Here is a 26,500-nt window from a genome sequence, read left to right as displayed (position 1 = left end):
TTCTTGACCTCTAGACGACGGACACCTCTCTAATAGGGACACTTGGCTCTGTCCCTTCGGTGTCCGTATTAGAAGGTTCGACTGTATTGTGGTTAAAAAAAAAATCAAACGTGGTTCAGCGTTGTCTGTACTCTTATCGACAACGATATTCGTCATCAAAATGTTGTGGACTCACGAGGCGCAGCTGAGAGAGTCCACTTTCGATTTGTTTATTGTACCGCAACTCTCTTTAATCATTCAAGCATAAACTACGTTTTCTACAAATGTTAATCATCTTAAAGAATAATGTGCTCTGACGTACAGTAGTTTCCTTGTAACTTTATATTTTCCTTTTATATACACCAAGCAACAGGATTTGTCTTTGGAAAGTGGCCAAAAGTGGTCCTGACAGCTATTTGGACCCCCTTACCACTACAGGTTTTTCCATTCCCAGTGTATCCAGCTTTACATGAACACACATTTTGCATTTTGCGTAGACGTGACAGGGTGAAGGAGATTAACTGCATTCGTTAAAATCTTCAACAAAAATATGATGTCATTTAGAAGAGCAGCATTTGATCATTTGCTTTCAAGTTTTCACCAGAAATATGAACTTTACATATCCCCACCAACGTTGCTTTAATATCCTGGTCTTAACTTCCTTACCCTTACTACTACCTACTAGTTAGGACGCTTGCCCGGCTTGAGATCCATAGATCCCAGGTTACAAAACCGCTCTCCTGTACGTCTCGTTACATTTTATCCTGGTAGTCCCTGCCTCAACTTTTGAACTGCACTTGTAAATAACTAAATGCTTTGCCTCCGGCCAGTTGGGATTCTTGACAGTTTTGCTGTTCTGTTCTGTTATTTTGTTGCTTGGATTACATGGGCCCTGAAATTTCGCTATGAGGAGTAGTCAATTAAGTACGTATGTACCTCAAAAGGGGTGAAAGCTAGATAAAGTTTTAAATTGGTGTTAAAATAGCAAGACCCAAAAGCAATTACATTCTTTCCCGGTACCAGCTGAGATGCTTGAAACAAGGCTACATGCCTCAAGACGAATTCCTAACTAAAGCTGTCATCCTTATTGATGACAGCGCCTATAACCCAGCATTTAAGGTGATTCCTGCGCATGTGGTGTGTCAATATTTATAAATTGGTCAAATGTGTAAGTCGATCATACACACTGGGACAGTTCTCAAAAAACGTGAGACAAGTTTTGAATAATGACCCATAACTCTTTTCGAATAAGCGCGCGCATTCCGAGAACGTGGAAAATTTTGTTGTTTCGATCTATAATAATCGAAATAGACAGGTTCGATGGGTTTTACTCTTAAATGAGGACGGTGACCTACATTTATTATTGCATAATTTTGGTGTACAAATTATCCCCCTGCATTAAATTATAAAATATATATATCGGAAAAAAAAAAAAAAAAAAAAAAAAAAGAGAAAAACGTACAAAGGGCTCCTTACCTAGGGATGTAAATTACTATCTTGAAAACAATAAACCGAGAAGCGTTTTGAGTCTTCAAGGTTTTAAGTTGAGTGATTTTCCATAAGCTATATAAGGCAGTGTTCCATATGCTCTCGACTTTCTTCCTATCCGTTTCTTTTCAAGTGTTACTATAAAAATCCTCTCAATTATTACCTCAAGATGTGCCCTGAGCCGATGAAATAACGCGCGTGTTTAGGGCGCGTTCGATTGACTGTATTCTGGAGTTGCATAGAAATATTTCGTTTTTATGAAGATTCACATGAAGGAATAAACGCTCGAAGATATAATGGTATTAGGCTTGCAAACAGACTTCGTTAGGACGGATTCTATTTATCAAGAAAACTCATTTAATTAAAAAAAAAATAAAGACAGTGTACAGTCTCTGCAGAGTAAGAGAAACCCTGATACAACTCCCAACACAACCTCCTCCCCCTCACTGTTCAAGAGTAGACGATCCCAAATAAAGCCCACCATTCTACTTCCAGCCCCAAGACAAGTCGAGGTTTAAATTCAAACACAAGGGCTGCATTATATGATACGTGACCAGCCTGTATACCAAATCATGAACGTACTGAAGCAAAACAGGCCATTTCCAGAGAGTGCACGACTCAAACAAGTGGACGAAATTGTTCAAATCCGAGGCTAAAGAGGCCATATCATCCACTTACAGTTGGGCAACGAAGAGAACACGACCCACGATTAAGCCGGCGATGACGACTCCGACCTAATTACAGTAGTCCTCGACACCATCACAACTTCGCGGTGAAAGTTCAGTTAGCTTAGCGTTAGCCGTTATCCCAATCGTAAATGTAAATGTACATGTAAATATGAAATGAAATATTGATAGGACCCACTGGTAACTCGGAGAAATCCGAGCCCCAGATGGGATTCGAACCCACGACCCTCCGTGATCTAGTCGGATGCTCTAAGAAATGAGCAACTGAAGACTCTATGACGAGCAACATTTCATTTCATATGTATATAAGATTTTCACGTTCGCTCGCATGGGTGGTTGGTTGGCCGCATCTCAGATATGCTTTAAGATGACTTGCGCTATACAAGGTATGAGCTATGCTGTCAGTCGTGGTTTGACTCTGTAGCTGCGTGATGCATTTCGAGTCAAAGACTAACATTTCACCATCGCTCCCCATAGAGTCTCCAGTAGCGCTGTGCTTAAAGCATCCGACTAGATCACGGATGGTCGGGAGTTCGAATCCCATCTGGGGCTCGGATTTTTCCGAGTTCCCAGTGGGTTCTACCAACATTTCATTTCATATGTATATATCATTCTTACATTCGTAAATGTAAATGTAGAAGTTTATGTGCGCTTAGTTGACCGCTCCCTAAAAGGGCTTTTCAGGATCGACAGGCTCAACGAGATAGGACCAATTGCATGTGGGTGCGCCCTTGGCCCCCGCCATACAATCCATGTGTGATCTCGGTGAGCACTGCAAACCCAGCGAGATGTAATTGACTGGGAGTTGATTTTGAGGAGGAGGAAAACGGAGTACCCGGAGAGAGACCTGAGGAGTGAGGTTGAGATCGACCGAAACTCAGCCTACATACGTCCCGAGGCCAGAGTTTAAATTTCGTTACAGAGGTGGGAGTCACGATCGATGACCACTACACAACCCTGATTCCCCGAAAGATCATTAATTACCACCGTCTGAGTTTATGATAAACACAATATCTAAATGAGGGTTGCTGAAGGTGGAGACACATGTGTTTTAACTATGGATGATCTGCTGACTTGGCTTTTCTCTTGAAATAAAACCCTGCATTGCTGTCCTAAAGGGCTGCAGAGGAGCCTCCACCAGCAACTTTCACGCTATCGTTCTCAAAGTAACCTTCAAAGACAACTCAGGCCCCGGGTCACCCATCTATGATCGGTTGCCAGATTGCACAAGAATTCGGTATCATCACTATACACAACCAGGAGCTCTCAAGTACCCAAACACCACACGAGGAAAAAAACATCCCCCCCGACTTGCAAGCCTGGTACAGCCCGCATCCATAGGCCTAGAAGAATACGAAGACCAGATTGGCAGTTTCCCAAGTGTTTAATACCTCATAGAGCTGATATAAAACCCCAAGATAAGTGCCCTCTATTCCCGTACATTACCGATAAATATTCTTACTTTACACAAAGCCGATTTGGACAAGATTCTCGCAGAAGACATTATGACAGAGGTAACTGGGCCTACCGATTGGGTCAACACCATTGTTCGCAATATCAGAGAAACATCAAACGGGAAAAAGAAGGCCAGGCTATGCTTGGACCCTAAGAAATTAAATTGGTACATTCGGTGTGAGCATCGCTGCAGCCACAGTATCGACGAGATCCTTCCCCAATATCATGAGATTTTTTTTCCCAGTTTTTAACTTGGTACTTGCACAGCGAACTCGCTCACGCGTCTCGCATGTTATAATTGCACGTTCAATACGCCCTTCGGGCGATACAGGTTTAAATGTCTCCTCTTTGGCATAATAGTGCCCCAAGATGTCTCCCATCAACAAATGGATGACATTTATAGTAATATTCCTAACGATGGTTTTCTTATCGGTTCCAGAGAGGAAGGCGTTCTTAGACAAGATTTTCTTAGACATGCTGACAACGTGAGCGTCAACTCCGCGATGTCGCGATATCCATATAACAAAGTGTCAAATTTTGCGGTCATACACAAGCAAAGAAAGGCATCCACCCTGCAGTTGACAAGCTTGAATCAATTAGAAAAATATCTGCACCAGCTAACACTAAGGAACTCTTATCCATCCTTGGGCTACTTACCTATCTAGACCGTTTCCATCAAGATCGCTGAGTGCCACCCTCGCAAAGGAAAATGCCCACTTTAAGTAAGAAGAAAACCAGCAGGGCAGAGCTCTATCTATGCCCAATACAAAGTGGATTGGGAGTCCGGCTGCACTAGATTGGTAAAAGCGGTAAGGAGAGTTCGGTATCCATGGCATCAAGATGGTTAACCGACACGGAGTCCAGATACTCAGAGATGCAGTGCCTGGCTCTACATAACTTTGTGTCTTCAAGTACTAGTGGTAGCATTGCCCTAGGGATAGCTGATCATTTGCCAGTCTTTACTCTTTCGTATGACCCTGCGCTAAGTCCCTTCCCCAATAAAATTGAAATTAGAGATTTTAAAAGGTTCGATAACATTGCTTTTCAAAAAGCATTGAGGAATGATAATTGGACAACAGTATACAAGAGCTATGATGTAAACGAAAGCTTAACTAGATTCCTTCATACCTTCAATAGCATTAGCAATGCACATGCACCGCTTAAATCGATTAATATAAAAAAATAATTCCGACAAGCCCTGGGTGACGAAAGGATTGAGGAAATGAATCAAAGTTCGTAACGAGCTCTATAAAAAATGGTTGCCAACTCAAAATATTTATAATCATAAGCAATGTAAAATTTATCAAAACAGGATTGTCTCAATTGATACTTACGAACCTTACACTACGATAGTGTACTTAAGGACTCCGCAAAAACAAAAACAAAAAAGTGTGATAACGTTAACCTTATAACCAATAAAAAGCTGCCATCCTGGAACATTGACAATCTGAAAGTTAAGGATAAAGATCTCCAGCATCCATCTTCAATATCAAATGCTATTAACAGGTACTTCTGCAATGTTCCGACTGAACTAGCATCGAAATTGCCTAAAGCGGATCGCCACTACTCAACCTATATGAAGAGGAAAAAATCAACATTTCGCTTCGCTCAAGTAAATGAAACCGAGGTTTATCTACTATTAGAAAGTATTGACACAAAGAAATCTTGTAGCTATGATAACGTACATCCGCTCTTATTATCTTCTGCTGCACTTGAAATATTTCGACCACTGACACATATCATAAATTTGTCACTTAAACATAGCATATTTCCTGAAACTTGAAAATTGCCAAAGTTATACCAATCTTTGAACAAGGCTCTCGTTATTCATGCAATAACTATCGTCCCATATCAGTCCTTTCAGCACTAAGTTAAATTTTTGAAAGATGCATTCTTAACCAATTATCATTTTATCTCACCTATGAAGATGTTTTGGTACCAAATCAATATGGCTTTAGATCTGGCATGACCACAGTTGACTGGTGGTAGACCTTATAGATGAGATAACAAAAGCCCTTGACCAAGGAAATCATGCTATTTCCATATTTCTAGACCTAAGTAAAGCATTCGATACGGTCAACCATTATATCCTATTATCACAACTTAACGTTTATGTTTGTTAATATTGCGTTGAATCTGACTTACTAGAAATAAACTCAGGAGTACCCCAAGGGTTGATCTTAGGTCCGGTTATTTTTCTAGTTTATATAAAAAGATATTATTAATGCACCTCACTACTATTGCATAAGAATATTTGCCGATGATACTTCGCTGACTGTGACTGGTAAGGACCCAGATTCATTGCTACAGTTAATTAATTCTGAATTGCCAGCAATTTATGAATGGCTTTGTTCTAACATATGAATTCTGAATTTGAGTAAAACAAAATAACTAGTTTTCAAACAGAGAAAAAAAGTTAATTCTAACGTACACCCTCCTCTAAAAATTGCGGACCAATACCTTGAGCAGTCGTACAACATTAAATACTTAGAATTAGTTATTGATTGCTCTTTATCTTGGCATGATCACATTGACCATATTAGTAGTAAAATCAGCAAAAGTGAAATATCATCGCAAAACTGAAACGAGATCTAACAAAGCAGTCTTTGATTAGTATCTACTACGCACTTGTCTACCCCTATTTAAACTACGGCTGCATTCTGTGGAGTAATAATTACGAAGCTCACAATTGGTAAAGCTGCAAAACCAAGCTGTAAGAGTTATTAATGATGTTCCACTTCGAGATCATATTACGCCTCATTATGTAAACCTTGGCCTAACTGAGCTCCCTGACATTGTTAAGCTAAATACCTGCCAACTGATTTATGATCACTTGGTAGATAAAAAGCCATCTAATCTCACGTTGGCCTTGGTATCTGAGCAATATAATTATGATACAAGAAGTGCATCCCCGCAACACGTAAATCCTAGTAGCTTTAGAATAAATAAAGGAAAATTCTGCCCAACAGTTATAGGATGTTATTATTGGAATGATAATCCCTTATCTATACGTGAAAAGAGAACTAAAAAATCGTTCAAAAGACCACTTTTCAACTATTATCTTGCTCAGTATTAATCATCGCCACGCCGAAAAATAAATGAAAAATAAACAAATAAGCATTTGGTCTTTAGAAGTTCCAGTCGTATATAGTAGGAAGACACACCATATTTGAAACCGACAATGCACTCGCCGAAGCTCCTGCTCGTCTGCCAAGCTTGCTGTTTTCTTGCTCTGATTACGACATCGAAGTCAAATACCGGCCCACAGTTAGTATCCCTGTCGCTGATGCAGAGTCACGGGTGTTCGTGAAAAGAGAATGACATATATATCTCTAGCAATGGCCCGAGGAACAGGCCCGATCACAGTACACATTCTCTGACCAACATTTTTCCAGAAACCCCCAAAAGAAGGGCCAGAAAGACAACAGTTAACCTGCAGGCACATGCGGGCCAACCAGAGGCAACCCCATCCGCAAAACCCGCATGCAACAATCGCAGAGGGATCTGATAGCACTCTAGTCCCCAAGCAAGTATGGCAAAATCCTGCAGAGATGCCGAGGGCACCGCAGTTGAAGATTATGGAAGCACTTACGTCCAATCACGAAGCAATACCACACTGTTACTGCACAATTGTACATAGCGTTATATAATTGCCGGTTACTTATTAAAATGGCGTTTATTTTGGATTTGGTTCCGAATGTATACCCGCGTATTTTTGTGCGGGAAGAGGAAAGTTGGTTACATTTGCTAATATTTCCTTCTAAGAAGTTCCTTCTAGGTATTTCACGTGAAACCAAATTACACTTCATTAATAACAATGACGTTTATTAGTGAATGTACGAAAGGACTAGTGTAACAGCAGCCTTAGATCATCCCCAAACAAAACACCAGGTTCTGGGTCGGGTCGGGTCTTGAATCGTAACAATCATTTTAACTTAAGCCGGAGTATCGTGAAAATTGCTTGTCGACCTGGCTGCTCTGTGACTGGTTATGTGAACTGTAATCTAGTATTTTCTTCTGGAGTTTACCTTTGCATGTTTTTCCATCACCAGCGTATCCCAGCTTGCACGCGCAATGATAAGAGCCAAGGATATTGCTGCATAATGCGTTTACATGACAAACGGAAAGGGAAGCGCTGCATTCATCAAAATCTAAAAATGAATTTAAAAAAATCAACTTTAAGAGACTTTGTAAACTTCACTAATAATTCATAAGGGTGACTGCCTAGAAAAACTCACTATTCAGGTCAGATATATAGGTGTGTAAATCCAGATAAAGTTCAACTGTCTGAAAGCACTGGGAGGGATTAAATAGGTAGCGGGAAAAGGCTGGGGTTGATAAATTGTAAATTAGTTGAATTATTAATATGATTAACTTTTATAAAATCTCTAACTCGTGTAATTAGTATGCTTAACTTTAATGAAGACGAGGCTGTAAAATTATATAATGTTCATTAATCAATCACAAGTTTGAAATTTCAATCACAACTATTACGTAACAATTTACTTGCCTTTTGCGTGATTTGTTAAGAAAGTATAATGCATCCTCTCCTCCCGTCTAAGGTAAACGACAGTTAATCGCACAAACTAACAAATGAAACGAATTGGGCCGCTAAAGCTCTCCATTTTGCTTGACCTCTTCACAAACGAAATTGCTCAACCAAACGTTTAGCGTATTTGGCGACAAGTGATCTACTGAAAAGGTCAGATCTTGAGCATTTTCGCATTTGAGATCGGCCACTCCAACAACTACTGACATTGCATTTTATTTTGCCATCGCTGCTGCCATTACTCGAAGACTTTTCTACCCCATTTAGTGTTGTATTGTGTTCCTTTCGAAGAGGCTCCCACACTAGACTGGTTTCTTCTTCTTTACTCTTTGGAGACCGAAAACGAGCAGCCATGTTTCTACTACAAAAGCTTTATGTAAATGATTTGCTAAATTCAATGTTAAGGATTTCCAAACTCCTTTATGGGCTTTAAAACGGCTCGCCTGGGGCTCGCCGTTTTAAATGCCCATAAAGGTCGGACGCGAATATTTTATCTATTACTTAAATTGTTGTCTGAATTATCATCCGTCACCCGTGAGATAACTTTTAATAAGTTCTCATGGTATCTAATCCCAGCTAGGTATTGAGTTGACCAAGTCCTAAAAAACACATTTCTGACCCGGGTTTCAACGTGTTTATTTTATAAAGACGCAATATTCAAAATCGTTGACTGTAGCCCTTACTCTAGATTTGCGTGCAAAGTTACTACCTCCTTACTTTAGAAAATGCTTGTTTGACCTATCTCTGGTGGACTTTAAATTACCTTTGCAAGTTTTTCCGTCCCCAGCATATCCGGGTTTGCAAGTGCACCTGTAGGAACCAAGAGTGTTGTTGCATGTAGCATTTACATGACACACAGGTGAAGAAGCAGTGCATTCGTTAACATCTACAACATAAAGGAACAATCTTAACCGCGATTAGCATGTAGTCCATCTCCAAACCCGCCCCATTATTTTGCTTTAAGTTCAACAGGATAAGGCAACCGAAAAGACAGAGGTAGGTTTGCTTCGAGGGAACCAGAATTACGTGGAAGAAGATAAAGTGGTGGAGAACGAGACAGTGGAAGGATTGCAGGAGAACAGGGTAAACGGATGAGGTTAAGAGAAGAAAAAGGAAGTTAAAAAGATGAGGCAGCTGCAGGTGGAGCTGCGGATAGAAATGGAAATAGAGCCAGATAAAATATAAGGGGTATAAAGATGTAATTGGATGAGCTTTAAGATGTGGATGTAGGTGAAAATGAAGACAAGGCTCGAGATGGAGATGAAGATGATGATTTACATAAATCCTGACGTTAGGATATAGCTAATGGAGATAAAGAAGAACATGGAGAAGAAGATTAATTACAGAAGTGTGAAGTTATCAGATCTCACCTTCAGTTTTCATATCGCAAAATGCAAGAACTGGAATCCCTGGCTTTATTGAAGACATCCAGTATTTGCCGTTGGGTGATCTTCCTTCACTCATCTTAATTTCCTTGCAGGACGTGGCTGCTAGGTCAGAGATGGAGCCTAGTGGGACTGAAATTGAGAAACTAGTATTATTTCTTTATCCTTGTTTGAGCAGTCTTTTCCATGCAACAAACCTAGCTTGTTAAAGTCCACTTACCTCTGTTTATGTATTTTCTGAAGTAATATCTGCCTGCATCAGGAATAAAATCTTCAGGTCTGGCTTCCTTGGTGCGATCACTGAATTCGCACATATGGAGAGACATCACAAAGTTGAAGCTTTGGCATCGATCATCCTTGAGGCAGACCGAAAGGCAATGAAGGCCAATATTGGCCATCATTGTTTGATAGATGTGTCCTTGCAACATCCATCCCAAGATGGACTCCTCAGATCCAAATGCAGGACATTGTTGCGACTTTGTTTTGTCGACAATTTGACAAATGGCTACACAAATCAAGAACACTGATAGCGTTTTCATTTCCTTTGCGGTAACAGCTGTAAACCGTTTTCCAGCCAACTGAAAAGAGATTAATAACACATACCTATGAACTAGATCTTTTTTAATCACTAGTAGTTCTAACATATCGATCATGGCATTGACGGTTTCGTTTCGTTTTTAACTATCCATGGCTAGGTTTTTATTGCTGTATTTGAAAGTGGCTCTTAATAACTAAACCGTTATTTTTTTTCTTGATAATTAATAATCGATTTTTTTCTCAGTACAGAGCATCACTCAATTTGGTGCATGATTCAAGTTCCAGAGAGCACGAGTGGAAGAGTTGTTCCCTCATTAACCGAGGATAAGGCCCATTTCAAACGTTGAACTTTACATGTGCCGAATCTAATTCAAATGAGCGAAAACAATAGAATTTTCTCATTTGCATTAGATTCGGTACATGTAAAGTTTAAAATCTTTCTTCAATATTACTTGTAAAACGGATCGTAAATATCGTTTAAACTGAATTACGGTAAGCACAAACAACTATCTCTCAAACAGTATCATCGCTTTGCCACTCGTATCCCATAGCTGCACGACCAATCAGAGAAGACATCGAATTGTGATACACAACACAAAGCACTAGTCCTAATAAAGACAGGATAAAAATTCTCTTGATTAGTTATCCCAATTGCAAATTTCAGTCAACAATTGATTGTGTCAATACATTTATATTCTAGATCATACACGCACGAGGATTTATTTTTCAAATACATCTTCAGATCTGTAAATCATTATGAATTATTTTTCTTCATCCAGTTCAAAATTCGTGAACGTATTCATATGTATATATAAAAAGACATAAGAATACTCGGAAGGTACATGTCGATTCCATCAAAGAATCTGAAAGGTTTAAAGGTAAAGGTAAAGGTACACGTTATTTAACGTCGGAAGTTCCTTTACTCTCTAGAGAGTATTCTCCCAGGAAGCCGACGGTGCGCTCATTTTACCCCCCTCTTTCCATCAGTGCTCCGTTTTAAGGGTATTTAAAGCTACCTAGGCTACACTGAAAGGAAGGAAGTCAAAACAAGGATGTGAGATCCGGGGATCGAACACGGGACCTTATGCACCAAGGCCGCGCACTAACCGACTGTGCCACCCTTGCTTCTAAATTTAGGATGTAATCTCGCGACTGAAATGGAATCTGGTTTGAAGTGCGTTGGGATGCTAATACTTACTGTTTCCTTACAAACACACAGGCACTCAAGATGTTTAACTTTCTCTAATTTACAATTTCACAAGGCTCTGGTGACCAATAACGGAAGGAATAATAACTTAATAATAAAGTACTCTATTATGCCTCGGTCATTTTATGGGTATTTTTAAATTCCAAAGATATTAGTGCGAAAAACCGGCGATCGGACATTTACAGAACCTTCGCAAATGGAATCTGGTTTGAAGTGTGTTGGGATGCAAATACTTACTGTTTCCTTACAAACACACAGGCACTTAAGATGTTTAACTTTCTCTAATTTACAATTTCACAAGGCTCTGGTGTGACCAATAACGGAAGGAATAATAAGTTTATAATAAATTACTCTAGTATGCCTCGGTCATTTTATGGGTATTTTTAAATTCCAAAAATATTAGTCCGAAAAACCGGCGATCGGACATTTACAGGACATTCGCAACAACTGACTTTAGCTAGACTTGAACTTTAACATCTTGTTCATAGTCCTTCTTGGCAACAAACTTGCCCCGTATTGGGAGCGACATCCGAATAAATGCGGGATTTTAACTCAGTCTTATATCCGTCAGTTTGTTTTCCCTAGCAGATACATAAAGTCTCTTATACAAATAATTTAAGCGTTTACAACCCGTATATTGGTCAGTCTATTAGTTACAAGAAACTTATGGAATCAACTTGTTTCAATTTTTAATGTCTTAGCGGATATTACTGCTTCAAGAAACGAAGGCCCTCTGTTACCTTAATGAAATAAACACGACAGGTACTTTCTCTTCTGATTTTTAGATGAGCTGAATTACAGGTGCACATCAGCTGTTTCAGCAAAAGCAACAATCACATGCATTTATTTTGGAATGACGCCATTTAAATTAAAGATTCCTTTCAGTTACGCTCTTGAAATTTCATGACGTTTTATACTTGAGAATGGTTGTCTTTCAAAGGAATTCAAGTCGCGTTAAAAAGGCCTGGAAAATCCGGGCGTGAACAGCATTCGCGCTGCACGCAATTCTTTAAATAAAGTATCACGCCGACTGAAAGAGGGCCAACTGCGAGGTCATGTTATTTCATGGAGCTTAAGGGCTGGTCTTTAATTGCGACGCTAGCATGTATTTACTGCAGCAATGGGTACACAGAGTGGTAAGTGTTTCGATCACGTTTTGTTAGAACGAGATGCTAATTGACGACAATTTCCCCTTTTGCGTCAATAGGTTTTGCTCATGCTTAATTCGCTATTGAGTAGCTCACAGCCATAAACAGCCTTAAGCAACGATGCTCTTCACGTTCCTTTAACATTTTTATATCATTTTTAACAGTGCTCAAGCTGAAAAAAAAACTTGAAATGTAGGACGTAAACATTCAACGAAAACAGTCAACATTTCTTCAAACATTCTCACCGTTCGTTCCAATTTTAATCCTGGAAAAATGGCATACACCTGACATACCAAACCTTTTGAATAACTACGAAACGATTAAAATTATTTTAAGTCATATTGAATTTGTAGATGACTCTCTTAGTCGTCGTCCCTGCTTAAGTTCCCTATGGGCATCCTAATTTACAAACGGACTCCTTTTACTATTGTTACACATGCCATATACCTTATTCCTGAATCTTCTTATTCATTGTAACATATATCTATTACATACCTTTATTGCTGTCGCCAGATTTTTTTTATTAAGACACAACGCGATCGTTAGACGCTGCCTGAAGAGTGCGTCCTTTAAGCTCTAAAAAGGGGTTTAATGAACTTTTTTTTCAAGTTTAATTTTTTATGTGGGTCGAACACATTGGTAGTATCAAATTAAATGTTTCGCAATTTCTTCATTTTCCGTGTTTGCCTAAAAAAATATTGTTTTCTTTCTAATTTAAAGAAAGTCACAGTTATTGCTTCACAGTAGCTTTGATGAACTTTAGTGGGGTGTGGATTGAATTCGAAATACCTTTTTGAAGACATCAATATCATGTAGTCACATGCTAAAACTGTGTGTAACCACACACCGAGATTTTTTAGTGTGAAACATGTCGTGATGCTTTCAGACTATGATTGACCCGTCATTATTGTAATCTGTGCCAATTTAAATAATTACCTATCTTAGCAGTTGTCCTTTATTTACCTCTCTAGTGAAAGGGAAAGGAAACTCTGCATGTATCTCCTCGATGGTCTGTCACGAATGCGTGATGTGACGTCAATGCAACGTCACTTCCACTCAGCAGCCATTGGGCAAGCGTTAAAATTTAAATTGGTTATAGCGGGTTTTAAACCGGTTAAGAGTTTATTTTTTCGTCCAAAGTTCTGGATTGCATCGAGGAGATCCCTGTAGAGGTTTTCTTTTCTTCTCGCCAGAGAAGCAAATTAAGAAAACTTCCGTAAAGCAGGGCAAATAAACATGTAGTTACTAGTATCAGATAAATTTCCTACTTGTTAGAAGTAGGAGCGCACGCAATGAATTTTTACTAGCAGTGGATTACTGCTGTCCACTATTACTTATTTTACGTGTAATACCTATGTAGGAAGGAAAAGCTAAATAAAAAGAAGTTGTCTTATTTCTTGGCAAAAGCAACTTGCTCAATCGATGACGTCCGCAAGTAAAGTCAAGTAAAATCAGATTTTAGAGACCGCGAAGCAGACGGTTTTGCTAATTTTAGACGCTTCTTTTCCCCGAGGTTGACTTTTCAAGTGATCCTTTTGAATATGGCCGTAGAAAACCTGGACCGAAGTCAAACGAGAATGCAAGTGGGGAGGGGCCTAGGAGAAGGAGTGAGAAACCGCCTGCAATCAACCCCTCGATATTTTCGAAACCTTCGTTCGCCCACGGACGGAGAAAATATCGTCCCTGGAACTCCTGTCAATCAAAATTTATTGCTTCCTTTCATAAAACAGAGAAGAAAGGCGCCCCAAGCTCAGTGCAAGGGAAAGCCAACAAAAAAGTGAGGACTTGTATGGGAATCCTGATGAAAGAACTGAGGAGATAGTTTTAAGATAAAACTCTCAATAAAAAAGCTTAACCTTACCACCATTGTGGCTCGCTTCCTTCCTTTTTGTGTGTGTTTCTTTCTTTTTTTATTATTATAATATATATTTTTTTCAGATTTAACGTTAATTGAGCCATTATCAGCTCCTCGGCTTTCAAGGGTTATAATGCACTACCAAGTAACCAAATTGAGTCAAATATTCCCGGATAAAATATTCCCACGGCCACAAATCCACGTGGAATTCAAGGGCAAAGGTTTTTCTTTCATTTCAATCCACTAGCTGTGCAATCAAAGCCCTGACAGCGACGTCAGGGGCAGGTAGTGTCCACAAATGGAAAAGATCCTCGTACATACAGTTTGAACACGACACAGCGACCGTTGAAACACAGCAGAAACATAGACAGGGAAACATTAAAGGTAAGTTGAAATGATGAAATCTCAGTTCGATCTTCAAATGATATACGAAATCAATTATATACTGAACTTCGGATGTGAATTCAAGTAAAGCTATGATCCTAGCAGTTGTGGACGCAATTTTAGCAATGCCGTAAAGAAGCCTAAAAAAATCATGAATTCAGCGGGGTTGAAAACGTGACTTCGTGATACCGTTGCGACGCTCTAAGCAACTGAGCTTTAAAGCCACTGACGTTGAAAGCTGGTCATTTGTGGTTTCTAATTTTCCCGTGAGCAATGAATTAATGAACGAAATAGTATATAAAAGGAATCATATACTAAACTGCGGCAGCAAATCAAGTAAAGCTATGATTCTCGAAGTTATGGACGCAATCTTAACATATACATCATTTCGTTCATTGATTCATTCCTCTAGGGAAAATTAAAACCCACAAATGACCAGTTCCCAAAGTCAGTGGCTTCATAGCTCAGTTGGCTGGAGAGTCGCAGCGGTCTTGATCGCGAGGTCACGGGTTCAAACTTCGTTGAAATCATGTTTTTTTTTTAGGCTTCTCTACACAATTGCTAAAATTGCGTCCATAACTGCGAGTATCATAGCTTTACTTGATTTCATATCCGCAGTTCAGTATATGATTCACGCTTCATTACTAAATCAAATCTGCCTTGTATAGGGTCTTATGCTCAAAATATTAATAAACATGTACAGCAGCCGTTTCCCACGCGCTGCTAAGAGTGATTACTGTTGCTGTTGCAAAAGTATTGTGGAAAAACATTACATCAGTCTGTTTGGGGATAAATCCAAGAAAGAAGGTCTTGTCGAAACCATTCAGAATTACGGAAACAGGGGTGCTTTCGATTGGGAAATCTGGATTAAGATATTAAAATCTGGATTATCGGATTTCCAATCAAACACAGAATCTGAAAACGGATTTTGTCGCATATTTCACTGGTTGGAAATCCATTTCAGAAAGGATTTCAAAAGTAAACAGATCCTTGGAAGATGTCTCCGAACTCGTAGTAAAGCGGATCAAGGCAATCAAATTAGCAGATAAGAGCGAATTTGGTTGGTTAACATGCAGTCAGCAAGCATTTAACTGATGGTTCGAATTCTGATACCTACGACGACAAGCGGGATGTCCCGGTCTGAGAATAGAGCACAAAGAAAAATCAAAGAGTCACAGACAGAAGAGGAACGAGCGGTTCAGCTCCCAAGCAGCTTTATCGTCATCTTCAATCCACACGCACTCGTAATTTTGATGACAAGCGTAGTCGTTTGGGGCCTTGCTTCAAGATAAGTATTGAGTGTGATTTCTTCCCTTTACTTAGGACATTCTTTGTTTTTGCCTTCGCTTCGATATGACGTCATTTGACCGATCCATATCCAATATTCTCCAGAAATTCAAAATTTATAGCGTTTTATTGCGTTTGTGTGTTAATTCTTTGGATAGCGCAGAATGTTAAAATATCTGCAGTACGCAGTTTAGCAGATATTTATTTTCTGTGCGTCGCTAAGAGAATTCGTATAATTGTCCTTTTTTTAAATAATCCTATTTTACTTGGACTTCTTACATTACTAACACTACATACTACTTCCTCTATTAACAATACTAATACTACCTACGACTCCGCAATTATATAATTCACAATTTTAACATTACTTAAAACAGAGTACTGACCTTATCGCAACCTAATCACTGCTAAAAACATGGTATTTACACTGTTTACAATGCAATATTTGCGCGGTTTACAATACTAATACTAATATAAATTACGGGATGCATAAAATACAATAAAGTTACTTAGACAGGCAAGACATGCAATGTAATTACTAACTACAGGAACTGACTTGCAGACTAACTAAAGGTATTGAGAAATTTACTCAGGTGAGAAATTTGGACTACTTTTCAACAAAAGCAGAGGAATTATTCGTCATGATTTCGATATATTTTTCTATGTCGATTTTATCTTGTACACGGATGCATGATGAAATCCGCAAACTGAGGTCTTTTATCATCTAAGGCATTAGTATAAAGAAAGTATTTTCCGATTAAGATTAAGTGATTGAGGTTAAACAAGATGACCAGTCGTCAAGCACTCCATATATTATTTCATCTTTAGAAAGAGTGGATTTCTTTTCTGGAGAAATCGAATTAAACTAAGTAGCAAACTCAGCCCAGAACGATTTCGATACATAACACGAAAAGATTAGATGAGAAATCGTTTGGTCAACATTCATAGAATATGGGCAGTAAGGGTGACTCAGAGGTTTTTTCTTCATTTTGTGTAAAATGTTATTTGTATATAGTATATTATGTATTATTTTGTACTGAAAAAATGGATAGTTTCACTTCTTTCGTTACACGAAATGGCAAAGAGTAACTCTCTTTTTTTCTGAAGTAGGTGGACACTGCTGTCGGCTAATCAGAGTATTGTTCACTGTCTTGCACGTGAGCTTATCGATCGCTAGATGAGTGCTTGTCAGGACATGTTGATGCTCGTCTCTTTTTAGGCTTTTTTTTCCGCTGCTCGTCTCTTTTTATGCTTTTTTTCCACTGATCAGGTATAGCCAACAACAAACTAAGGTAGTGCAGAAAATTACTTTTAATTTTAAATTTTTGCACAAACGCCCTAAGCGACAAAAAAATGTTTCCTAAATCATTAACAAGACAGGCAAGTTTACATATGCCGACTTGATTCCAGATTCGATAATAAAAAGATGATTGGTTTATTCGTATAAAACGATTATTCCAAATTATTTAATTTAAAATGTCTTCTTTATCTTTAGGAGTTGTACAGTTTAAGTCTTGCCAGTGTATTAATACAACTAGATAGAATTTTTGTAAGTTGATACATAAATATTTGAGGTCGTATTTGCAGTAAAAGAGACGTTTTCCTCCTCCTTAAGAGTTATTGGTAATCAACTCTTTTGTGGTTTTGTTTTACATATTGGTATATAAATTGTGTCTTCAAGGTGTGAGTTCTTCCTTAGGGTCGAAAACTGTATGAACGACACATCGCATTTTTCTTGTTGCTTTACTAATTATTTCTTCCGTCCGCTTTATTGTTCTCATGTATATGCTTTAGTTTGCACAGTCATTAATTTTTATCTTTTGCCCGCCTTGTTGATCTTCCACTTGAGTCTTTCATGCAAGAAATCTTCTGTTGATCCCAAGAATTCTGGATCGGTTAGATGAGTAGAACATGGTAACGCCCCGGATCAGGAAGTTGAATATATTTTTATGATGCTTTTATTCGTTTACCCTAGGGCCGAGTTTAATTCCGGCTATGGTGACTTCCAGCGTTAAAGGGCGCCTGAAACCTTCTTCCGAATTTTGGGCCTCATCCTTAGCCGCTTCGGATTTTGTTTTAAGTGTTATGAATGAAGGGTATAGGTTACCTTTCAGTCAGTTTCCTTCGCGTTGTTTTCTTCGGAATAACATGTCTGCCTGTAAACATCCTGATTTTGTGGCTAAGGTCATAAAAATTGTCGGAACTCATCTATAATGGGTGTTTCGTTGAACACAATTTACCGCTGCATTGTGTCAACCCTTTGACTGTGGCAGACAATAAGAAACTCCGCGTTGTTATTCATCGTTGTCCATTAATGAGTTTCTTGTTAAACCCAAGATTAAAAACGAAGATCTTCGTTCCTTGTCCTAAGTTGATGAGAATCATTGTCTTTTTTTCTTGGAATCTCAAATCAGGCTATCACCACGTTGATATTTATCCAGACCACCAAAAGTATTTGAGTTTTTCTTGACTATTTAACGGTACTCCTAGGTATTGTACTTTCTCAGTTCTCCAATTTGGTTTGAGTACCGCATGTTTTTGTTTTACTAATCTTATGGGTCCTTTGGTTAAGCGATGGAGGTCTATGGGGCATGTAATCCTCGTGTACCTCGATGATGGCTTTGCTAGTCAGCCCGATCGGTTTCTGCCTTGGCTGCGAGTTTCATTCCACGAAAGGACTGTAAAAAAGTCTTCTGAGCGTTGCGATTGGTGACAGCTATGTATCTATCCGATAATTATGGAACATCGCTGGCTTCGTTACATCGCTATCCCTTGCAGTTGGGCCTATTTGCCGCCTTTTTAACCGCCAAATGTGCTATGCAATCCTGCGTTGCTGGAAGAGCTGAGGTTCTGGGTGTGCAATTTCGATCGTTTCAACGGTTATTCTATCAGGCCTCCTCCGTCAACGTCTACCGTGGTGCTCACCGACGCCAGTAGATTTGCCTTTAGAGGTTTTTCCTCTTGTTTAAGTAATTCCGTTGTTCGTGGGACGTGGACGCCCAAAGAAGCCGCCCAGAGTTCCATGCTTAGTGAGCTCAAAGCTATTCTCCACGTATTGGCTCATACGCAACCCAGCCTCAGTCTAAAAGGGTAATTGTTAAGACCAACAGCCAAAGCGCCGCTCATAGTCTCATTGGCTAGCTCCAAAAGCCATCTTTAGACCCTGGCCCTTGAAATTGTTCACCTGCGCTTAGAGAACGCAGCCTTTTTGAAAGCCCAGTGGATTCCTCGACCTCTTAGCGACAGAGGCGATTTGTTGAGTCGGCTCGTAGATCCAGACGATTGCAATTGGTCCTTGCATCCTTCTGTTTTTCATTTGTTAGACGCTCAGTGGGGCCTCACGCAATTGATCGCTTCGCGTCTCACTACAACGCTCAAACTACCCCTTTTCAAATCTACGTATGCTTCACCAGGAACCTACGGCGTCGATGTCTTGCCTCGTATAAGAGAAGACCGTGAGTTTTCAGTGGGTGCGCAATGTTTACGATGCTTGCCTTGCGTTTAGATTTTTGTTAAATCTTAATTTACTGCGAGGTGAAAGTTGAAAGATTGTTTGTGCATCGATTAGGTTAGGGTTTTTTTTTTTCTTTTATCACTAAGGTTTGCTCTCTTCGGGTGGCCTCCATTTAAGCGCCGCAAGTTACTCATTTAGAGTGGTGTTGCCGCTTAGTGCGCATTTGGTTGGATGTTCACCAGTTAGATGTTTTTCCCCTTTAGAGGGGGGATTGACATTTAGGCAATGATGGATGCCCTGCATGAGGCGGGTTTCATCCCATTTTAAGTTATGCCAGTCTTTCCGTGATCCATTTCTTGATCTTTTAATTTTTTTTTTTTTTGGAGAAGTTTTCAATGTTGGCGCTTGGTCTGATACTAGTCTGCTTCGTGATGTGCACCTTGGCAGGTTGATGCCTGACTTGATGGAGCTTCTGTTCCAAGTCCTCTTCCACAGTCTCCATATTTTTTTTCCGGCTGGAATAAATGGCATTTGTAGGCTATGTCCAAAACCGACGTCCCGTTTCTTTCGGCGCATCCGCTACACGTGGCTCTGCTTCTAACTGAGCTTTGCATTTCAGCCATGGAGAAGGGAACGGGCGTTTCCGTGCTCGAGGTTGCCGTGTATTCGATCAGATGGGCTCATCAGATTGCCGGCTTCCTTCATGTCTTGAGGGTGCCAGACGTAAGCTTGCCCATCCAGTCCAACCGTCGTCGGAATTGAAGGTCGCCTTGGTCCCGACCCAGATTTCCTAACATTTTTCCTCTAGGGGTTTTTCGGTTAGGGCCATCCCACAAATTGACATTTCCCTTTTTATTCAACTTACGCGACGTAAAATCTACTTCAAAGAAACAAACATTTTAAACAGGCAGAGAAGATTTAGGATATGCGAGGCAAAGAGTTGAACCCGGATCATTGACTTCTCATTGCAGTTTGCAATATCGACTAGACTAACGAGACAAACTTCCGGAAAGTCATTTTTTTTAGAGTCTTTTCATAGTGACAAGTAAAAGGTAATCGTCTTGCGGACATGGTTTGGGGGCTTAAATTTAATTATAATTTGGAAGTTAAACAAGACTTACCTGTAAGTTGAAGTTTGACTGTAATTCTATGAGGATAACAGTCATGAACTAGGCAGTCACGTGAGATATGTACGTGTAACCCAAGAATTCAGTCTTTAAAGGCGAGTGATTGCATAAAAACCATAAGGGTGGGTAACAGATGTATAAGCTACAGACCAAAATCCAGGTAAACTGAGGTGGGCACGTGACACCCTAGTTCGTGACTGTTATCTTCATAGAATTACAGTCAAACTTCAACTTACAGGTAAGTCTTGTTTAACTTCCAAATTCTATTTCGATACCAGTCTTACTCACTAGTGAGTCACGTAAGACTTTAAAGGTATGTAATCACGGGCACGAACAAATAATAATAAACTCAAACAGGTTTATGGCCCCATATATATAAGAATGGGCCCAAGCTCGTAAAAACCAACAAAACTTTCTCTAATATAAAAATCCTGACAACAAGGTCTACATTTGGAGATTCTCCAACAGAAGTTGTCCATAATTCTCCTTAGGTGGAGTAACTGGTCTACTTTAAAACTTCCTAAACGTTTCTGCATTAGACCAGCCCGCATTCTCCATGATAGTAGACAACGGTACTTTATTCTTCTCAGCTTCAGAGGAGGATGCTGACCTTGTGCTATGTCCTTTGTAGACAGTAGTGTCTATTCCTGACATTGCCAGTACCTCCTTTAACCATCTAGAGATAGCATCAGTTGAAACAGGTTTGTGAGGTTTTTGGAAACTCAAAAGAAGCTGGTCACACTCCTTTCTAATGGTGCTAGGCCGTTTAACGTATTCAGATACGCATACAATAGGACACAAACGGGTATCTGGTATATAGGCTTTAACCACCAGTTCTGACATATGTCTTCCAGACTTTGAGGTCTTCAAAAGTTCAACTATTGTGAATTTACAAGTGTCCTTATCTAGAACCATGTTGTTAACGTACAGCCTCTGTAAAGTTTGGTATCTCTGTCCTCATAACAAAGCTAAAAGCATAGTAGGAGTCAGTTTCTTTAGCGTTAACTTCTGAGGCGTCAGATATTCTGATAAGTGTTTCAGAACTATCCTTACATCCCAAATGCTCTTGCATTTTGGTAAGGAAGGTTTAACAAACCGACATACCAAGGGATGTGTTCCAACTTGGCTGCCATCTGGTTACATAACAATTGAAGACAGTGTACTCCTTGCTGTATTGATGGCACTATATCCTATATTACAACCAAATAGTACCGCTAGAAAATTAATGCCTGCCTCTACAGAGGGATGAAAGGGACCAATACCCCTTGCAGTGCAGTGGCGCTTCCACTTTTGAAGGTAAGTAGCATACTGCTTTCTAGTACCTGATCGCCATGCCTTCTCGATGACTGTGGTAGCTGTTGTTGAAAGGCTTTTGTCTTTGAGATATCCCCTGACAAGTGTCATAGAATCAATGTCAGCTTCTTGTGTAGCGGATGGTGCTCCTTTGGTTCACTGGGTAAAAATAATGTCATTCCGTCTTTGGGAAACTGAACTGGTGGCTGGATTAGCATATGAACCTTTTTTGGCCACCATGGTTTGGTCGGCCATCTAGGCACTAGAAGAAGACCTGTTGCCCTTTCCTCTTGGATCTTCTGAAGTACTCTCCTTATTAAGCTAAGTGGCGAGAAAGCATAGAATAAATATGGTTTCCATGACATATGGAATGCATTGATGGCAAATGCTTCCGGGTTTTCCCGGTATGCAACATGAGGTGTGAGCTGGAAATTTATTCTAGATGCAAAAAGATCTACATTTGGGGTAACATTGAGTTGGTTGCAGGCACGTTTAAAAGACTCTTTGTTTAGACACCATTCTGTACACCTCCTAAATGCCCGTTACTCTCTGCCTGCCTCAATGTTCTCCTGGCCTAGTATGCGGGCCATTGTAAGCCACATGTTGTGACTAATACACCATTCCCTTATGACCTTGGTGAGAGTACTAAGTTTGGGGGAGTGACATGTACCCATATTATTTAGCGTAGCTTCTGTGGTGGTATTATCCACCATAACTTTGACATGCTTATTACTAGTCAAAGTGCTAAATGATTTAAGAGCAAAGAAAACTGCCAGCATCTTTAAGTAATTAAAGTGCTCCCTGGCCTCCTCCGCTGTCCAGAGGCCACCTGTTGACAAATCATTTGTTGCTGCGCCCCATCCCATTTTTGATGCATCCGATGTAATTGTAATGTCCACATCACCCTTGCTTATTGGGTTGTAAGCCGTCTCAATTGAGTCAGCCCACCATACAAGTTCGTCACTACTTTGGGCTGATATTTCCATGGTTGCATTAAAATCTCCTTTGCTAATCTTTAGAGCTGTAGTCTTCTCATACTCCAGTGATCGGTAATGTAGGGGACCATAAGCTGACCCTGGGAAACTTGATACTATGTATCCAAGGCACTGAGCTACTTTCCTTATAGTTGGTTTCTTGCTCTGCAGCAAGTCTGTAGCTGCTTTTGTAAGCTTGGCAGCTTTTGCTGGTGTGCGCCTCACACACATGGACACCGAGTCAAAGACAAATCCTAAATACACCAATATTTTTGGGTGGGGGTAAACACAGATTTATGTGGGTGTGCCATAAAACCTAAAGTGTCTAAAATTGACTGTGTCAATAACATTCTGTGCACCATCATCCCAGTCTTGGCCAAATAGGCACGAGTCATCAATAGAATTTGCAGATAAGTGGCCAAGTTGTCGAAGGGTGGAGAAAACTGGCTTCATTATTTTTGTAAATTTACGAGGGCAGCACGCCAGCCCATTGGGGAAACATGTAAATTTATACAACACATTATTCCACTCAAATTAGGGGAATTTTTGATGCGATTTTGCAATAGGAACTGAGAAATAAGCGTCCTTAACGTCAATGGAGGCCATGTAGCAGTTGGTAGTCATTAATCTAATGGCTGTCCAGACTGAGTCCATTTTAAAATGCTGATACTCAACATGCTGGTTAAGAGTCTTTAAATTTAGGATCATTCTGAAAGATCCGTCCTTTTTCTCAGTTACAAAAATGGGTGAGAATAACCCCCTTGTCAAGCAGTTTTTGAATTTCTGCATCTATAATCAGTGAGTCACTGATGTTATATTTTTTATCTTTGGGAATTCTATTTGTTAGTGGTGAAGTACAGAACTCTATGTACTGCTCTTTCACACAATAGACCATATTCGTATTTTCAGTATTGGACTGGAACTAGCTTGCAATGGAGGCTAATGCGGGGAAATCTTTTCAAATGCAAATACTTTTTAATATATTCCCCCGCATTAGCCTCCATCGCAAGCTAGTTCCAGTCCAATACTTGGAATACGAAAATGGTCTATTGAGGACTTCTGTGTCAGAAGTGATCTTATGCCATTCACAAAAATAATGTGCCAGTTGGCCACCTTCAAACCTTTCCACCAGTGATAAGCGCAAATTTCTATTGCGTCGAGAAGCCTGAAAAATTTTCAGGACTTCAACGGGATTTGAACCCGCGACCTCGAGATACCGGTGCGATGCTCTAACCAACTGAGCTATGAAGCCACTGACGTTGGGAGCTGGTCACTTCTGAGTTCACAACTTCCCGTGATAAGTAATTATGAGTGAAAGATATATATGAAATACATCATATATTGCACTGCGGGTATGAAATCAAATGAAACCATGTAATATAATCAAATGGTTTTTTACAAAACTGATGTTCGGGAAATAAGTACACTCTCGAAGCTATCTGGAACAAAACATCGATTTATTGACACGCCCAATTTTCACAGCACTTGCAATTATTTGTTCTCATCTGGTATGACAAGCGACAAGAAGACGCCGTAAAAAAAAACCATTTGATGAGAACACTGTCACTTCAGTAAACACAAATCGATTTGCAGTTGGAAGTTTGTCAAGCAAAATCACGAACAGGTTCACAAAACAAAAATCAGCCACGCCGCATGTTGGTCTATATTCAGGATTGGCATGGACTAACAAATAGGGAAACTATCGTTGAAGAATAGCCTCAACACAAGATATTTTTTGGTGAAGAAATCAGATCGCTGTAATTGTAATATGGAAGCTCGCTTAGCAGTGTTTTGTTTACGGTAGTAGATTGTTTGTTAACGTTCTTATGGAGCAGTGTCATCACCAGAAGATCCTAGGCGAGCTGTTAGAGTAGACAGATCACTTGAATTTTTGATGGCGACCGGAGGAGAGCTTTCATTTTTCCTCAGCCAGATGGTGGAGTCCTTGGCCCAGCAAAATGAGAAACGATATCTTTCCTTTATTTTCTTGGCGTTTATTTTCAACGTTTCATCGGCGCGTTCTCGTTGTTTAAGTTCAGGAACACCTACAAGCTTGATGTTATATGAATCAGATGAATACGAATATACCAATATTTGATCCAGTGAAGATGATATTTTGACACTTGAGATGACAAATGTTTGATAGATTTTTCAATTAGACACATCTTGTCGTTGACATATTTCTTAAAATCTTCTTGGATATTGCTCGGTGTTGCCGTGGTAATTCGCTCATCGGTACCTTCAGATGAATTAGCTTGGTCGCCATTTCGGCCAGCCTTAACTTCGTCACGTAGGTTTTGTAATTCACCAAAAATTTCTTGAATTTTATCTTTTAACTTGTCATTTTCCAGTTTTAATGATTGGACTGTGTCTTTCAGCAATGTTCAAACTAAAAAACTGATCAGAGCGAAGAGCTTCGAAATAAGCGTCTTGTCTGCTACGAACAGATGCACATCAACCTTTGAAAGTGGAAGCGGAAGTGGGAGAAATTCGGCTAAATTCTGGAGGCAATCGGCCGTGAGCGGTCTTGGAAGTTGCACGCCTAGTCTATTTATATTGTACGTGGCGACGCGTGGGATCTGAAGAGGAAATCGAAGCGTCCCAAAAAGTCATCAAATCCCTCAGGACAACCAAGAAAATAGAAGGTGAGTGAACTTTATTTATCTGGCTGTCTATAAAATGAATTTTCGAAAAGAAACATTTTCCTCGATCTGTTGAATTGGCCTTTACAACTGTCTCAAAATTTAAAAATCAAACGAGGCTTACCTGTAGGGTGAAGTTTGATTGTAATTCCACAAGTTATTGGTCTGGAGCGAAGAAGTCACTTGAGATAGCGCGCGCGAGGCAAGCAGGCAGTTTTAAAAGCAAGTTATGTGAAGGGCCGTATTAGTAAACTGGAGCAAAGACTGGGTTGGGTAATAAGTCTAGAATAGGTCTAGCCTGGGTGGGCACGTGACCTCTTCGCTCCAGACCAATAACTCGTAAAATTACAATCAAACTTCACCTTACAGGTAAGCCTCGTTTAATTTTTAAATTTTGAGACAGTTGTAAAGGCCAATTCAACCTCGTCATTGGTCAATGTCGCTACGAAGTCACGTGAGATTTTAAAGCATATGGCCATGAACTATACCAATTCGTCTGGTAGCAACAAATAACTTTAATATTCAATATATCACATCAAGCATCTATTGCATGCAATAGTTCAGTTCCAAAAGAGCCAGCCTCAGTGTCCATAGGTTTGTCATAGAACTTCCTAAAGGTCTCTGCATTTGACCATCCTGCCGCATCCATTATACTCCGGATAGATATGTTGACAGTTTTGGCAGCAGATGTAGAGGCCGCTCTTGTACTGTGGGCTCCATATTTACTGACGTCTAGCCCAGAGTTCTCGAGGACTTTCCTGAGCCATCTGCCAGCGGTATCGGTAGTGACAGAGGCATGTGGCTTTTGGTAACTAATAAACAAACGAGAACTGCTCCGCAAAGGTTTGGTGCGTCTAACATTTTCTTTAAGAAAGGTAACAACACATAAGCGCTTATCTCGATGATATGCCCCTAGCTCCAATCTACCAAAATGTTTGCCTGGTCTTGATGTTTTAAGAAGTTCCTGTATGTAAAATGTACTCAAGTGTATTAAGGCTTGACCAGCCTAATTATTATGCATATTTTTATTTGAAGGGAAGGCATTTGTCC

General features: G+C 39.8%; 3 protein-coding genes across 4 annotated transcripts in view; all 3 read right to left on the bottom strand.

The window, feature by feature from the left end:
* LOC138033386 (leukocyte tyrosine kinase receptor-like) overlaps positions 1-9,981 on the bottom strand; it is a 32,314-nt gene extending 22,333 nt beyond the window's left edge. The window contains exons 1-4 of the mRNA XM_068881127.1: positions 9,763-9,981; positions 9,528-9,674; positions 8,921-9,043; positions 7,637-7,759 (exon numbers count right to left, since the gene is read on the bottom strand). Of these exons, the coding sequence (XP_068737228.1) occupies positions 7,637-7,759; positions 8,921-9,043; positions 9,528-9,674; positions 9,763-9,970 (601 nt within the window). The 5' untranslated portion in view covers positions 9,971-9,981. The remainder of the gene's footprint in view (positions 1-7,636; positions 7,760-8,920; positions 9,044-9,527; positions 9,675-9,762) is intronic.
* Positions 1-26,500, bottom strand: part of LOC138032774 (uncharacterized) — a 259,215-nt gene that overhangs the window by 78,173 nt on the left and 154,542 nt on the right. The window lies entirely within an intron of this gene.
* LOC138033385 (uncharacterized) overlaps positions 25,986-26,500 on the bottom strand; it is a 4,525-nt gene continuing 4,010 nt past the window's right edge. Inside the window, exon 4 of the mRNA XM_068881126.1 lies at positions 25,986-26,314. Within this exon, the coding sequence (XP_068737227.1) occupies positions 25,986-26,314 (329 nt within the window). The remainder of the gene's footprint in view (positions 26,315-26,500) is intronic.

The sequence above is a fragment of the Montipora capricornis genome, chromosome 14, assembly GCF_036669925.1.
Source record: "Montipora capricornis isolate CH-2021 chromosome 14, ASM3666992v2, whole genome shotgun sequence".
NCBI classification, from domain to species: domain Eukaryota; kingdom Metazoa; phylum Cnidaria; class Anthozoa; order Scleractinia; family Acroporidae; genus Montipora; species Montipora capricornis.
Note: the sequence above shows the minus strand (reverse complement) of the source record. Positions and strands in the feature narration are given on the sequence as shown.